The sequence below is a fragment of the Salvelinus namaycush genome, chromosome 11, assembly GCF_016432855.1.
Source record: "Salvelinus namaycush isolate Seneca chromosome 11, SaNama_1.0, whole genome shotgun sequence".
Taxonomy (NCBI): domain Eukaryota; kingdom Metazoa; phylum Chordata; class Actinopteri; order Salmoniformes; family Salmonidae; genus Salvelinus; species Salvelinus namaycush.
In genome coordinates, this window is record NC_052317.1 from 19,659,578 (window position 1) to 19,676,225 (window position 16,648).

At 37.0% G+C, this 16,648-nt stretch overlaps 1 protein-coding gene across 1 annotated transcript; it reads left to right on the forward strand.

The window, feature by feature from the left end:
• Positions 1–7,450: 7,450 nt before the first annotated feature.
• Positions 7,451–10,214, forward strand: LOC120055544 (homeobox protein engrailed-2b-like). Its single transcript, XM_039003409.1, has 2 exons — positions 7,451–7,916; positions 9,871–10,214. The coding sequence occupies exons 1-2, from the start codon at positions 7,451–7,453 to the stop codon at positions 10,212–10,214; spliced, it is 810 nt and encodes a 269-aa protein (XP_038859337.1).
• Positions 10,215–16,648: the final 6,434 nt, after the last annotated feature.

Here is a 16,648-nt window from a genome sequence, read left to right on the forward strand (position 1 = left end):
TCTATAATCTTGAGATTGTAACATGTTTTTCTCCTATGTTGCAGACACATGTAATTCACCTTTTCGAAGATCTCATCTACTATGGAATTCATTCCTCCACGGTTCTTAGTTAATTGGCCTAATTGTTTCATTAATTAGGTGTCAAATTGAAGTCCTATCAAACCGGCCATAGCAGGGGTGTGTATGATATAGCCATAGTGAATTATGGACATCAGTGTGAAAAGACCTTGACAAACTCTGAAATGCATCCAATTAAAGCCGTAATTGGATCACTTCACTGACAGTTACATTACATATGAGAATGTGGCCTTGTGACCTCAGAGTTACAATTTGACATCCTTGATCTGGAGCTTTTGACAAGGTGAAGCAGTTTGATTTAAGTCAATTTTACCCATATGAGCATATTGTCTTTCTCCTTTACAGGTATAGCATGCTCAAGAGGATTATATTAATCCAGCATGACTATCAAGGTCACCCGCGAGCACATTGGTGTAATGCCATTTAATAAATTAAGAATTGTGACCATTATGGCTATATGATCTCATGACAGGGAGTCCATCATGAAGCCACAGCTAACAAACTGTGCCGAGGTCCTTGGAAAAATTTTGAACATCAGAAACATCTGATCCTTCATAGAGCACATAAATTTAAAAAAAATGTTGGGTTACTGATTCTCTGGTTCCATAGGCTACTCTCTATGAGGTACATTTGGGTGAACTTTCCATTTAATAATACACCTTATTCTGAATCAACTGAATGTTTTTACCAGGACTCAAAATGACACACAGCATCACAAGTAGACCTTGTAGTCTATTTTTTATTTTAGTTATTCATTTGAATTACACTGAGACATCCATCTTCTCACTAACAGGACTGCCACCAGGCTCACCAGCAGCAACCATCCTGTATCAGTCCCTTCCCTTCTGAGGCAGCGTCCTACATAGTCCTGGTGGGGGACTGACAGTCAGCCTTCCGCCCAGAGATTTCTGGGAGCAGGGCCAACTTTTCCTCCCTGGATCGATTCCATGGTAACCATTTTGTTTCTTATCCCCAGCTGTGCCTCAGGTTGTGAAGATGAGTGTGTTCCATCCAAGAATTGTGGATCACATGTAGCCTATGTTGATAATTTTGTAATGACAATTATTACTTATATTGACATATTTACATAACAGATTGTTAGGGCAATTACCATAAACCAGTTTTTTTGTTTATCGTGTTTACATGGTTAATAAAAATCTGATAAGTCTTAGTTTTCTTAGATTACAATTGGAAAATCAACTGAAATAAATTATTTTAAAAGTATTTAATAAAATCCCATGTGCATCCAAAATATCCTAACCCAAATGTACCACTAGATAGCACTGTTTACACTTTCTCTAATACGGTAGTTATTTACAATCACTCAGGATAATGCAAAGAAGAGACCCCTGCTGGAAAGATACAACATTCACTATGAATTGTTTTGCCTCTGACCAGAAATGTAATTCTAAGTGAGAGCTGTGAATGAAATCACAGAAAATCACTCATACAAACATGTGCATTTTGCACACACTTCAAGGCACTTTCAAACAGTTTGTAGGGCAAACAGGTCAAACCACCAACTTTTATGGTACAGTATACCTACTGTACTGTTGAAAGTTCAATATGGGGGTAACATCAATTAAATTATGAACATATTCTCTAAAGTAATAGTGAGCAGATCATCAGGGCTATTACATTTTAATAACATTCTGTTAATTGAAAACCTGAAAATGACCTGCTGGAGCAAAAGGGAAAGAGCCAGCATGTCTAATAAAATATCCCTGGGGTCCATATACAGTAGTACTTACACAGAGATTCAATCAGCAAGCTCAGATTAAAAAAGGGAGCAACACATTTTTAATTAGGGCATTGTTCCCCGATATTCTATCAGAAATACTATTTGGTTGATGAAATAACACCACTAAAGTACTGTAAAGGAGATGGCTTCTCAATGTTATTTTATATTAGGTCAAGGTCATAAGGTTATCAATGCATATTCGTTTATGAGAAGTTATTGAAAACACTCATATGAGTTATTATATGTTATTTAATGGTCAATTATGATGCTGAATAATCAAGCCAGTTACACCTAGCACAACACACTAGTGGTCTGAGTCTTTGAAAATATCAATATGTCTAACTAAGCCAGTGCCTTTTGTGATTTGCTTCTTTGAACTGAGTACAGTATAGGCTATTGTTCACCAGTATAGGCTATGTTTACCCTTCATGCTGACAGAGATTGTCAAATAATATTTAACATAAAGCAAAAGCATTGACTGCACTTTGACTGAATAAAGTTTTGCACAAAAGTTCTCACATTTCTGCTTTCCACCCTTTTCATCTGCCCTTGTCTCTCTAGCTCTGAGAAAGAGTGAAGATCTTAATGAAGTATTCTTAAAATCTATGCTAAATGAATATGAGGAAATGCATTATAATGAGAAGTATCTCTTCTGTCAAATCCAATGTCACATATGAGCCATCAAAAGATGTCACTCAACAGTGGAGCATGCCATAATGTATTATACACTCACGATTGAATAAAGCCCACCTATTATACTTTTTAATGTGCATATACATATTTGTACAGGGCTAAATGAGTGTACATGACTAAATGAGCGTAAAATCATATATTATAATGGATGATTGATAAACTTTCTCTATGATGATCAATAAACTTAATACATAATTGATTACTGAAGACAAACAAAAGTCAACTAAATCCCTATTATGCACATGCGAAAACACATGGCTGGAATCCTTATGTCTTTAAATGGTGACAGAAACTATGATGGGGAAAATGCCATCAGGATCAAGACAACTTTGCTTAGCATTTTCAATTGGTCCTAAATTGCACTGCTGGTGTCAGTTAAATTCCAGTAAATGTAATTAAAGATGCAATTCTTTATATTTCTATAGGCCTATAATCATGTATCAAGTAGCCATGAAACACGCTATTATTTCTTTCCTGAACTGACCGAAATTAAAACACAATGGACCAAAACACTTTTTTTCCCGCTGTAGCCTGATATAGGCTATAGTTGCTGCAACCATGGTCACCAAAAAGTAGCGGAAAAGGCTGGGGTTGAGTTGACTGGAGAAACCCAAACTGGCTCAGTTTTCAAACGCCTATTCAGATGGGATTTATCCACGCCAGGGCGATCAGGGGGATTAACCAGTAATTAAACCCCATAAACAATCGTTCCATTGGCCTTTTCAACGTCTTGTTGAAGGAGACTTGGTCACTTTGCACATAAAGGAAAGTGCGGACAGAGGGAGGGACAGTTTAGATCAATGATCTATAAGTAAATAGCAAGCACATCCTAAAGTATTTCAAATGTCATTTATCCAATAAATTACATGTTTATAGAAAATTATACATTTAAATGACACGTAGGCTATACATTCAAATGCAAATACTGACAGCAAGCAGTTGAGTTCAGGATTCATGTAACTGGAATATGACATAATGTGAGGGTAAACGGGGTAAACATAATTAACGGGGTATGAGTATAAATAAATTCGCATAAGAACAATTTAAAATGTGTCGGGAGATTAAGTCATGCCAATAGATAATCTACATAATCGAACCAAAAGGAAACCACTATGAAAATTGGATAGGCTATGTCCTGGCCAGAAAAACCTTATCAGGGTTGAGACCAGTGTGCCGCACAGTTTTCACCAACAGCTTTCCAGACTATAGGAAGTGGTCAGTAGGCCTAACCTTTATCCTCATCCTCGGGGACCCCCTTAGTGTTTTCTCTCTCCGTTTGTTTTTCAAAGGCCAACAGGAAGCGCCAGGATCCAACATGACCCCTGCATTGTTACAGAGCAGATATCACATCCATTCAATGGAGCACATCTGTGTGCTGGTGATCTGGGGCTATGATCTGTGAGCTGCAGCCAACGCTATGGCGTTCATTCACAAATCCCTCTGCCCCTGTAGCATAACCCTTTCTGATGGAAAGTAAACCAAATAGAAAATAGAAAATAGACATTTACCGAAATAGAAAGTTTGGGCTGGGTTAGGAGAGCTAGGATGAAAGTTACGAAAATGGGCACCAGATTGCCTAGGCCTATTAAAATTGTCGGTGGATGATTCTGTTAGAATAGGCTAGACTGGAATTATTGGACTCATAAGGAAATACTTTTCCAACTGCCAATAATTGGCTGTACAGAAAAGTGTTTTAGGAAAAGTTGCATATAGGTTGAACTGCTATGTTTTTAAATATGAGCAATAATTTAGAAAATATGAGTTGGCCTAAGATTAACTCCGTAAAAGAACGATTGAACATTTGCAAACAATATGCCAAATTCTATTTATGTTTGACAGACAGTGTTGCAGATTGTGAGAGTTGGGGATGTCAACATGAAGGACAGAAACGTCCGTCAAATATTTTAAATGGCTAATATTCACATCTCTGCACATTTGTTAATCTTTCCACATGATTTTCAATATTTCATAAGACAAGGTTATGAATGCAATTCATAAATGCAATAACATTATTATAAGCCAACTAAATTACACAAGAAAGGAATAGTCACCATTTCAGTAGGCTATCGAATCTGCATGAGCTTGGATTGAACATTTTACAACCTTGTTGTGATTTATTAATTAGTTACAGTTACTGTTCAAAGGTGAAGTGAGTATTTGGACTTTTAATGGTGTAAATCCCCTGGAATGAGGTTAAATAAAAGGTCATTGGAGAGTGGATCTACTTTCTCTCACCTGCCCTGATTAAATTGTGGAAAAGTTGCCTAGGCCTATAGAATATCATTCTAGGATCCTTGTTTTGCCTGAGAAGTTCAAAGCAGGTTAAAATACATTTCGAATAAGTGTGCAGGGAGGGGAGGGGGTCGGCGAAATACAGCTTCTGAAAAAATATAAGCTTAACAAAACACATCTGACATTGCTTGGACCTCTGACAACTTCAAGCTGCATGTCTTTTCGATTACAGGGTCCGACTTCACCAACGAGTCCTGGTACATTTTCAAATAAACATTGCAGAACAGCGTAAATAATTTCAAATAACGTCAACAAGTCTGCACGTGTTTTTCAGCAATATGGGATTGGAATTTCATTGTTTGCTTCGTCGCAAGGCACACCTAGTCTACATGCAAAGCTGTCCTTTTAAATGCTACAGGCATACAGTATGAATAGTCTATATGTCACATTTAATGCAGGTGCACCAAACATTAACAATCAATGTAGCAATTAAACATTAACAATCAATGTAACAATTAAATGCTAAAATAGGCAGCCTAATATCCTGTATCAGGACAAAAATAGGCACACCGTAAACAAAACTAATCACAAAAATGAATTAAGAAGACACTGGGACTACAAAAAACACAAATTTTGCTGAACAATTGTATTTCTGGAATATAAATTATTAAAACGTGTATGATTTAATACAGCCATATAACGAATGATTTGACCATTATAACTCAGTATTTCATGGACACATGTCTTTTTTCTGTTTTTGCTATATGCAAGGTTTTTTTTAATCTCTCCGTGATGTTGTCTATAAACCTGTAACCTCTACATCCAACTATTAGGAAAATGAAAAAGGGGAAAGGATAATGAATACTAGATCAAATCAATCCAACTCAATATTCTCAAACAAAAGCCAGTCTTGGTAATTTAATATTTTCCAAGGAGAAGTCCAAAAAATCTAGTAATAGGCTATTCTTGTGCATTATTTGTTTACAGTAAAATTTTGCGGATCGTTAATAACATCTGGAATATCTTCTGCATTCTACATCTCCAACTAGGCCAACAATAATGTTCAAACGCTGTGTAATAACACATAATTATGCAACATCATGTTTTTGGTGATGCCATGACACAACTAGGCTATCAAATAGAAAATAACTATTTGTTCAATACGGCTGCACTATATATAATGCACACCCAGTTCACCATGTTTAGAGAGCAAGATGCGCGCTTGTTGACCTGAGCTCATTTCGCTCATCAATATGTCAAAATATATCCCACTTTGATTGTATACGACAGTCAGAAAGTCTACATTTTACCGAAAGACTTGACCTGAGGACATCACCCATATGCATAGGCCACCGAGAGAAGAATAGTCTTCAATTCTTCAACGCAACATCTGATATCACAGCTGTTTGGTGGCATCGCCAATTTTTAAAGCGCCACGGTCCTTTTTACGCGCAAACCGATTTTGGCTATTGACTGGACTAAAGACCAAACAGATTGTCCGCGTCCACTAGAGCAACAATCGTATGATAAAAACTATAGACTACATTACCCATGCCCTTTAGTGGTTATAGATAATATTGGATAACCAGAGACCAATGGATGACTATTACGCACAATATTTGATTAGGCTACCATGACAACATAGGGGAATATTAAGTTGCATTCGCATATAATTTGACATAGGGCTACTTCACGTGCAATAGACGAAGAAACGAGTAGCCTAGCAAGTGCACCTCCCATCGTGTCCCCCAAGCCAACTATGCGCTACTCTGGGAAACACCGTTGGAAACTTATTCAGTAATGTTGGGGACTGCTAAAGCATTTTGCGGAGTGCTGGCTCATCCCTGTTTGGTAATATATCTCAATCATCCAGAATTTTTGGGGGAAGATTTGAGAAACATATTTGAGGTTTCACACCCCTCCCCCATTCGAGGATACCCCATTTTCATGGGCAAGTCTTGTGTGCGCTTTGAACCGAAGAACCAACGAAATGTGGAGACATGTCTATAACAAAAAAACTTTTTTTTAAACTCTCAGCAGAAAATGTTTTTTTTTTTATTATAAAAAAACAAACTGGGAAGGCTGACTGAATCAGAAATGGTGTCCTACTTGTTTATGTTTTTTGAATACTACAGCTTTGAGGATTGGGTGAGGTGTAGGGGTGCTGTCATCGGTCTTCTAGTATTCTGGAGTCATTGGTCATGTGGTAACATTTCACGAACTCTATTGGTCCAAGGCACGTGTCTTAGATACCGGACTGCAACGTCACTGGGGGGGCTCGTAGCCTATTAAAAATAAGAACGAAAATCCATAGTGAAAGTATTTCAGGAGCAGTTAGCGCCCCTTTATCTACTCGTAGTTTAGTAGTTGAAGCATCAAGATTGGATTGGTTCTGAAAGGGGACTACTACTACTCAGTATTTTAAATGGTAGTCTACTTTCTCAACAAATAGATCGATCGCAGCAAGCCGGAAAAATACATTTGAAGTATGTTTTTTCTTTGTGAAAAAGGCAAGAGGCGTGGTTTTATTACTACCAAAACTAGATACTGAAAAAAAACGGATTTCGTTTTTATTTCCAATTACATTGTATTTTAAAAAAACGCAGTGGACAAGGAAAGCTAAAACATTCATACATTGGAATTCATAATTTTGTGTGGGAGAGCGAGAAAGGTAGGCTACCAGAATTGGACATTGAGTATTTCACCATGGAAGAAGATGATAATCGCAATGGAGAGCGTCAAGATTCGGGCGAAGAATTCAACAGAGCTATTCTTCCTCTTCTTCAAGCACCTGGGAACCAGCAACCGCACCGAATCACGAACTTTTACATTGATAATATTTTGAGACCAGACTTTGGACGGCGGAAAGACGGGACTTTTAATTATGATGAGAATCACCTCAATGGACGAGAGAATAGTCCTCGCCTTCCCCCAAAATCTGGGCAGTTAGGTGGGACGGTGGCAGGGGAAGGAACATCGAATTCTCGTTCAGTCGGTGAGCCAAAAAAAGATATTGTTGGAGATGCGCCTCTCAAGCCCCGAGGAGAAGTTGGAGATCAGTGCCTAAGCTCCGACTCGGATAGTTCTCAAGCCAATTCTGCACCTTCGTCGAAACCTATGCTCTGGCCAGCCTGGGTGTATTGTACAAGATATTCAGACCGACCATCCTCAGGTAAAGTATAGTATTTTCCTTGCCTTAGTATAAATAGGAATACCATGAACCATTGGATCACGTGTGCAATATAAACTGACTCAGTGAACTAAATAAGTCAAAATATAAACCTGAAACCATCTCCTGCAGCCGCATTATACAAACATAAAAAGTATCCCTTTGTGTAGCCTATTTTCAATTATTTGTCCGAAACTTTTAGGAAATGAATAAAATTATTTTCTAATAATTTTTTGGTTGCCAATTAATGTTATTATTATATATTTTTTTATCCATAACGACAAGGAAGATTTCGATTGACCTAGAATTCTGATTGGATGATAATGGTGGTTACAAACCAAATATTGGGCATAGGCCTACTATAGGCAATGTCATCGTATTGTTACTGTTATTATAAGTATCTCCTTAAAAATATTTGTCAAGTCATGCAATTATTATCAAGCTGACAATTCCGTTTGAGTAGCCCTAATAAAGAAAACAATGAAAAGGATGAAAAAAAGAGAAAAGTCAATACTTTTTGGAGGAGAAAAAAAGGATTGAAAGTATCGAAGTATTAAAAATATTGAAGTAGTTAACATGTAAAGCAACTTTTAAATCAGTATTGAAACGCAGTTTAACGCCATTGTTCCTCACTCGTCTTTGTTAATATTTAATTAGCATATTTTTTTGACAATGGAGCCAGGCAAAAAGTATTCCATCTATATGCGAAATGACTGAGATGCGTGCAATCAGACTTTTAGAGTGCAAAGTTTCGAGAGAAAAATTGGACAGATATTAAGAATAAAAACGTCGTTTTATAGTTACTTTTTACTTCCCTCCTCTGCTATATTTAGCCTGTAGTTTATCTTATTCTTAAACTATTCTCATATTTGGATATTAGGCCTAGCATACGTGTTTATCTACTGCTGTAGGATGTGATTGTCAGATCTTCCATTATGGCCTATAGCCGAATGTTTGTTATATTTTGAGCTTTTTCATATAATGCCGAAGTGAATACACTTCAAAAGTGTATCAAAGTAACAATTATAGATACTGTCCGTTTTCATTTCTAGGCTATTTAATTTCTAACTAACATCGTTTAAAATTAGCACATTGTTAAACTACATTGGATTATCCATTCAGCTATTTAGAAGCACTAACATGAAGTTAATATCGATAATATGCCATCGTCGTATAACATATAGGCCCTATATTATGCATAATGAAATGAATACATTAACTTCTCTGAACAACTCGAAAATAGTAACAAAAGAAAGTTCCATTACTAAACAAAAAAAGTTTCCACTGTGTTTTATGTTGGTCTCATAGCATAGGTCTGCATGTAACGAAATAAACGGTATAAGAAACTTCATTCCAGGAGTACGGAAAAATTTGCTTCGATGGAAGATAGGCCTATTGATCATAATAACATCCAAATGCTATTGTGAATCCCATAAACGTGTAGCTGCGAATCGATCTCTTATTTGGTGTAGAACCAGCCAACTCAAAAACAGTTTTATGAAATGTTCACGATATTCATTACATATTTATGAAGCTTATAAATTTAGTTCCTATGGTAACAACGAGAAAGGGGCGCCTATACCCCCTCCCTCTAACCCCACCCCCATCAACACCCACCCATCATCCTCTCCTATGCACACAAAACCCTGCACCCTTTTAGAATACTTTACATTCTAATACAATTTTCGGTCTACAGCTTATTGTGCCTATACTGGCAATTTGGCTAATATTAATACCACCACAATACTTATTCTGCCCATTGGGCCTAATACTTGGTTACTACTGCTATCCTACTAGGTCTATTCTAGCATGTTAGAGTGCTACGAATCTGTTTTGATCGACATGATCATCATATTAATTAGTCAGGCATTAGTGATCATGTTATTGAGGACGTTGAAGGCCTCATTTTTGTCTGTTTCAAAGTCTGATTGATCATTGAATGTATTCTAATCTACAGGGCCAAGATCTCGTAAACCAAAGAAGTCGACCACTACTACCACGACAACGACGACGACCCCAAGCAAGGATGACAAGCGTCCAAGAACGGCCTTCACAGCAGAACAACTCCAGAGACTAAAAACGGAGTTCCAGACTAGTCGGTACCTGACCGAACAGAGAAGACAGAGTCTGGCACAAGAACTCGGCCTCAACGAATCTCAAATTAAAATCTGGTTTCAAAACAAGAGGGCCAAAATAAAGAAGGCTACCGGGAATAAAAACTCTTTAGCTTTGCACCTGATGGCACAGGGACTATACAATCATGCCACATCATCTAAGGATGAAAAATCAGACAGCGATTGAAGAAAATATACAAAGCAATAAATAACTTTAAAGGGCCAGTGTACAAAAACACCAGCAAATATTTAAAACATGAATGAGACAGGATTTTGCAATATTCTGTAGCTATAGTTTTTTTTTTTAAACTGTTACTTTGCTAGGTATTATTACTGCACTGTTGGAGCTAGAAACACCAGCATTTCGCTGCACATGCGATAGCATCTGCAAATCGGTGTTTGCGACCAATACACTTTGATTTGATTTAAACCATTTTGTGTTATAAAACGTTTGCCATGTTCTCCCTGGAACTTTAGAATTGCTTCAGCATCAAAGTGTGTTTTATTTTTTTTATTTTTTAACAAGTTTTGTTTTTATCACATTTGACCGAAATAATGGAAACATGCTGATGTCCAAAGATTTGTTCTGCTGCATTTTGGAAACTGTGAATTTAAATAGCCTAAATAGTGTTTATCTATGTTTTTACGTTTTTTTTATCACACTGTTTCCTTGTACTTTGATATTCATGTTGAAAATATGTTTTCTGGGGCTCCTTCGTTTTGTGTAAAAATACAGCCTGTCTGAGTTGATAAGGGAACCATACGCATTAAATGATGCGTATTATCTGATAACAATGCATTTTTATATTCAAGTACTGCATTAACTATAGCTATCTCGTGAGCATTCAAAATGAATAAATTCAGTAAAATAATTCAGCTTTGGGTACATGTATTGATATTAAACTGAGATTTGATGAAAAATAAATACATAATATATTCAATAGGCCTATAAATTACTTTAAACTTGACCCAAACTATAGAAATGAGTTGAGTCATTAAAGGAATGTAGCCTAACTTCACTTTCACGAAAGGACCTATCTTGAAATACCTATAGCATATAGTAAGAAAAACAAAACAGTATTTTATCAACCGAAATATTTGTCTGGTATGCAAGCGCGTAAAACGAACTTTCTTGCAAGTCTACCATTGGTTAACAATGCTAGGATTCACCCCAAAGTTCAAGTTATGCGCGCGTAGCTCATATCCAATGGTTAAATAGGGAGGAGTGGATGACAACAATGGGAATTGAACAGATATCCACTTGGAATTATCATGGAAATGCATCCGTTTTGGGTCACTTCCACCACCAACAAAATCCAATTTAACCCCGGCTCAAATCAGGATTTCAGTGCCAAGCAAGGACCTTTAACTTTGTACCATAGGCCTATATGGAACATCTTCACTTCAATCATTATACTCTCATGAAACACTTCACCGCTGAAGTAACGTCAATGGGCATCATATATAGGTCTACTGTACAAATAATGTATCTCAAATGGTCCATGCATTCCATAGTTTGAAATACAATTTATTGTTATTTGCAAATAACATAATATTCATATTTACAAACAATACTCAGCGGCCATATTGTTTCTCTAAAAGAATGTTTACATAACTTATTTATCTTGCAATAACTTCTTTTTGTGAATGAAACATTTAGAGGCCTTTGCATGAAATCTGCAATCTGTCACCTGTATATCACGAGACAAATGTTGCTGTATCTACCAAATTGTGGTCTTATGATGTGAATGATCTTTTATTGTCAATCTTAAGTGTGTGTAAATTAAAATCCAAATTTAAAACACACTTTGCCTTAAAAATTCTGTAAATGAACTTTTCTATGAGAACTGTGCTACAAAGAACTAACACATTAAATGTTTATATCAAGAATGGGCTATTGCCATTAGAGATGGTATACAACGTGAATTTACAACAGAATTTTTAAGCATATGTATAAAGAAGGACAAAGTTTTGGTTGTATTTTTCTGTCAGTATTCTTTGATATGAGACAAATGTAAATAATTTGTATCATACTGTGAAATTAACCAATAAGTAAATAAACCACAAGAATACTAAGACAAGTTTAAATCCTTTACTTTTTTTATAGTGATATAAACAACATGTCAATAATCAGAGGGCTCTAAAAGTACAGGCTGACCAATAGTCTACTGTTAATTCACAAACTGCCACTCTGGGAATCATTTCTGAGGCATAAATGTGATATGTCCAAGCCGCATTTAAGTTGAAATAACTATATATCAATTTGCATAACAATTACTGGCCTGTCTTGAAGGTAAATGAGACAGCAAGGAGAATTTAATCGAAGTACAGAACAAATAATGCCACTTAAAAATATTGTCCTCTGATAGGCAATTGGTGGGTTTATGTATGATGCATGGTCATTTCCTTGATACAAGGAAATGGCCCCATGCCTCTTTCTGGATGGGCTAGCTCTCAATGGGCTAGCTCTCAATACACATATTTGTGGACGTGTTTTCTCACACAGAGTAGACTGCATTGTGTGATTTGCTATTTGCAGGTGGTCATCAGCTAAATAAACCTATAAAGAAGAATACATTATTTCATGCATGGGAATAATGTATTAGACTTGTTTTACAGTCTGCAATTTAAGTGGTGTTTACATAAATGACATGCTGGTAATGAGCTAGTAGGCCTACTTGCATTCTGGTTTCTTTGGGTTTTATTCAAACAAGCAGCACATGCACAAAATAGCAGGTAGTTATAGTTGTGTTGATTTCTTGAAAGTGGCAACAGAAGTATCCATAGTTACTGTATAATGTCCTTGTAAATACCAGGGAAAACGCAAGTGAAACAGTAAATTAAAGTAACCCTACAGTAAAGTAACAGCACTGTAAAGTATTAGTTAAATTACTAGAGTTCAAATTACTTTCAAAAGTTCCAGTCTTCAAGATTAAGTATGAGCAGAATTCAATCAAACTTGGTATGCAGAGAAAGCATCTTGTGCCTGCACCAGGAATGGCATTTTTTTTTTTTTTAAATGACAATGGAAAGGACGACTGTTGGTTTCGCCAGGCAAACATAGTCTACAATGTATTTACTAAATGCAAAATACTAAAAAGAAATGTTGACCACAAAGAAAAGTTACACATAACTTGCACCAAGGTGCACCATGATGTCTAAGTTATATGCAGTAGAGTATACCTCATTTTAGTTTTACAATTGAGTAGTGGTCGGGTGACCGCCACAACTCATACCAAAGTCAAAATACAGTCATTGGTGCACAATGCTGAATGCAGGCCGCCTATACTTAGGAGTCCTGAATAGAGTTTAAAGAGAAAACCCAGCATCTCAAAAAGGTAAAGTACTCATTTCTGTCTTCCGAAAAGTGATTAGATGTGCAATAACTCTGCAATGATCTCAAAGGTGTTCTAAGAATCCCACGACAGCAATTTCACTCAGTATTCCACTCAGTTGCTATAACATTCACCTTCAAGTAATTTGCTGTCAAACATTTCCACAGCAGAATAACAAACAGGGAATTAAAAGCTTATGGAAACATTAAAACTAGTAGGTTCAATATAATACATATCCTCATAAATGAGCCTTTTGAGACTCGTGTTGTTTGGTTACAGAGGAGTTAGTAATCCAGAATGCTGAAAGCTATCCCATCACCAGTTTCTGACTGTAACAGAGTCTCTCATCAACAAAGTCAATTTCCCCTCACATGCATCAACCAAGTAAGATTGATCAAATCCAGAAAAATAAGGACACCTTTTGAATATGATCATAATACAGTATACTCATATGGATTTCAAAACTGCCATGCATAACCAAACACATCAAACTTCAGTCACCAATACAGGTCACAACGTTCTGCAGTCTCAGTATTACCTGATGCTCTCAAACATGTATAGAAAGGCCCCAAAAAACAGAAAAAGGATCCAAACACAAAAGGGAGAGCTATCTGTGCGGACCATTCTCAGCATTGACCTGCTCCTCAATGCCCCAGAACCTCATCTGCATTTCTATTCTTGCCCAGCTTGTGTATGTGGAAGTAACGCCCAACGGTCACTGACTTGATGAGCTCTCTGGGTTAGAAAAGCTGGTCCCTTAGACGCTGAGCTGAGCAACTCGGTTAGTTCCTCAATGGAGTCTGTGGCCGGGATCCCCTGATGAAGGTCAAAGCCCTCGGTCACAGCTGCAGGTGCTCATTTCCTTTAACGCATCACTTCTTCTACACCTCAGAATTCAAAATGTCCCTAAAAAGGAATCTCATTAAATTCTGTACATTTCTACAAAAATTCCATCGTCAAAAAGCTTGTACGTTCTCTCCTCCAACTCTCCATAACAGTGATGCATGATATCTTTTGACCATCAAATACACAAAAAGTTCCTGCATAACTCTTCATGTTGATGAAAGTTAAAGTTTGGATAGAAAGTTCTGCCACAATTTCATTCCCTGCGTCTGGACATGAAAATGAACATGATTTCATCCACAACATTCCAGCCACCACTTTAGTCACGAGACTTTAAGAAGGTCCAAATGCAAATGCCCACAGACAATGAAGAAATAAATAGCCTGCCCTACATCTTAGTTATCATAAGTTCACATATCCCATGTCATAAAATTTAACCTCTCCAATTGGCAGAGGCAAAGGGCAGTCTGACTCAAAAAGAAAATACATATCAGAAAAGTATTGATGTCTCGTGTGTTTCTCAAACAAAAGACCCATCCTGTCCCTTCCCCCCACTGAGTTATTTATCCATAGTTCTTAAATGCTTCCTAGTCAAACTTGAATATGGAATGAAGCGTTAGGCTTTGTGGCGGAAATATAATTAAGCTGGTGAAAGATGTATAAGGTGAAGAATAGGGATGACATCAGGCCAATTTCACACTTGGCACTCGGATGGCCGGGCCCAAGCTAGGCTCTTGCCACGCAACACAGATCAAAGCACACTGCTACTACCAAAAAGGCAAAGGAGGACTTAAGTATGCTAATCTCCAGGACAAATATATTTTAATCTTGTTAGAATACAAGTTAATGCTGCAGATCAGTGACTAAACTTTATAGAGAGTAAGGGAAATATTCACTTTCCCAACATTTCTGAATGAGATGGTATTCCTGGACCATTGAAATTGCATTTAAGAAATTGTACAAATGGTTTATCATATAGTCCTCATTACCTGTGTGAAGGTTGCATTTCATCTGAGAAACCCCCTCCAGGAGTCCACTCAGCATACTGCAAAGGCACTAACATGCGTAGGAAATGAGCATTTAGTGGTCCAGTTTGCCCCGCCACTTTGAGCCCCTTGCCAACAGCACCTTGGTAACCCTTGATCTGTCATGAAGTTAAGCTCAAGCCCTAGACATCCAGAGACAGCTATGCACACAAAGCAAAGCTGACACTTTCTTAAGCCAGAATAAACTCCCAACACACAACTTCTAGGAATATACAACAAGTTGAAAACTTTTGTTTTGAAAGAACTGGATGTGCAGTTGGGGGAAATGCTGTAATTCCTGATAATAATCGAAATTATATATCCTGTTAGTATTCAACTTGCCTGCTTCATAGGGTTTATTTTCAGTCACATGTAGTCAGTGGAAGTTTGACCCATACAAAGCTTGACCCATGCATTTGTTCTTCGTTCCTTAGCAAAGGAGGTTTACATTTTTTTCTCCAAAACCGACCTAAATCTTTCCACAAATAAGTGTAGATACATGTTGGGTAAAACTTTCCAAAAATGCTAAATAATATTTAGACCATAAAGCCCCAAAATACACATGTGATTATTTGTCATTATTGGATGAAGCTGTGAGGGTCATTATATGAAAAAGGAACAACATTGTCCATGGGGTTTTGCATTTCCCTGGCATATAGCAGTGTGTTCAACCTGTAGATGGTGAATTTACAACCTGTGTTCTCTAAGATATGTGTTATCACAATTTTGTTGATAATTTACCTGATTTAGGAATTTACAAATGTTTTTATAGGGAGATAAGCATATCAGGCTATGTATATCTACCAAGGCTCTCCTGTAGGTTCTTTTTCCCCACCTTGCACATTTTATTTTGTAACACTGAAAATTCTGCTTATCATCGAAAAGGGCTATTTTATAAAAATTGTTGGATCAATTCTCATAACATTTGACATACTTCCCCATATGTCAGAGCACATACTAATGTTTAATATGTTACCACGACTGGAATTCAATTGTTGGAGTCGGCAGATGATGGAACGAGGACTGCCCATTTCAAAATCAGGAACCAACTCCCTCCTCCACCCAGGACACACAGAGCAAATCAAATGTAACCTGGCATGCGGAAATCCACTATCTCCAACAGTTGAATTCTGGACAAGAAATGGCCTGTACAATCAACAGATTTGGAATTCTGTGACATTACAAACAATTCTAAAACTGATCAGCTTATGAAAGTGAAAGCACAAAAGTGGAAAAAAATGCTGATCCAGCTCATCTTGACATTGCCTGTAGGACGCCACGCCATCTTTTTTTGACATGGGTGCTTCCTCACAGTCCCTCAAGGCTGAGTATAGCACATTTAAACTTGGTTATTTATTTTTACACACATCGTATCCTTATTTTGAGTGCTACTTCTTCCTCCTGCATATTTAAGAAAT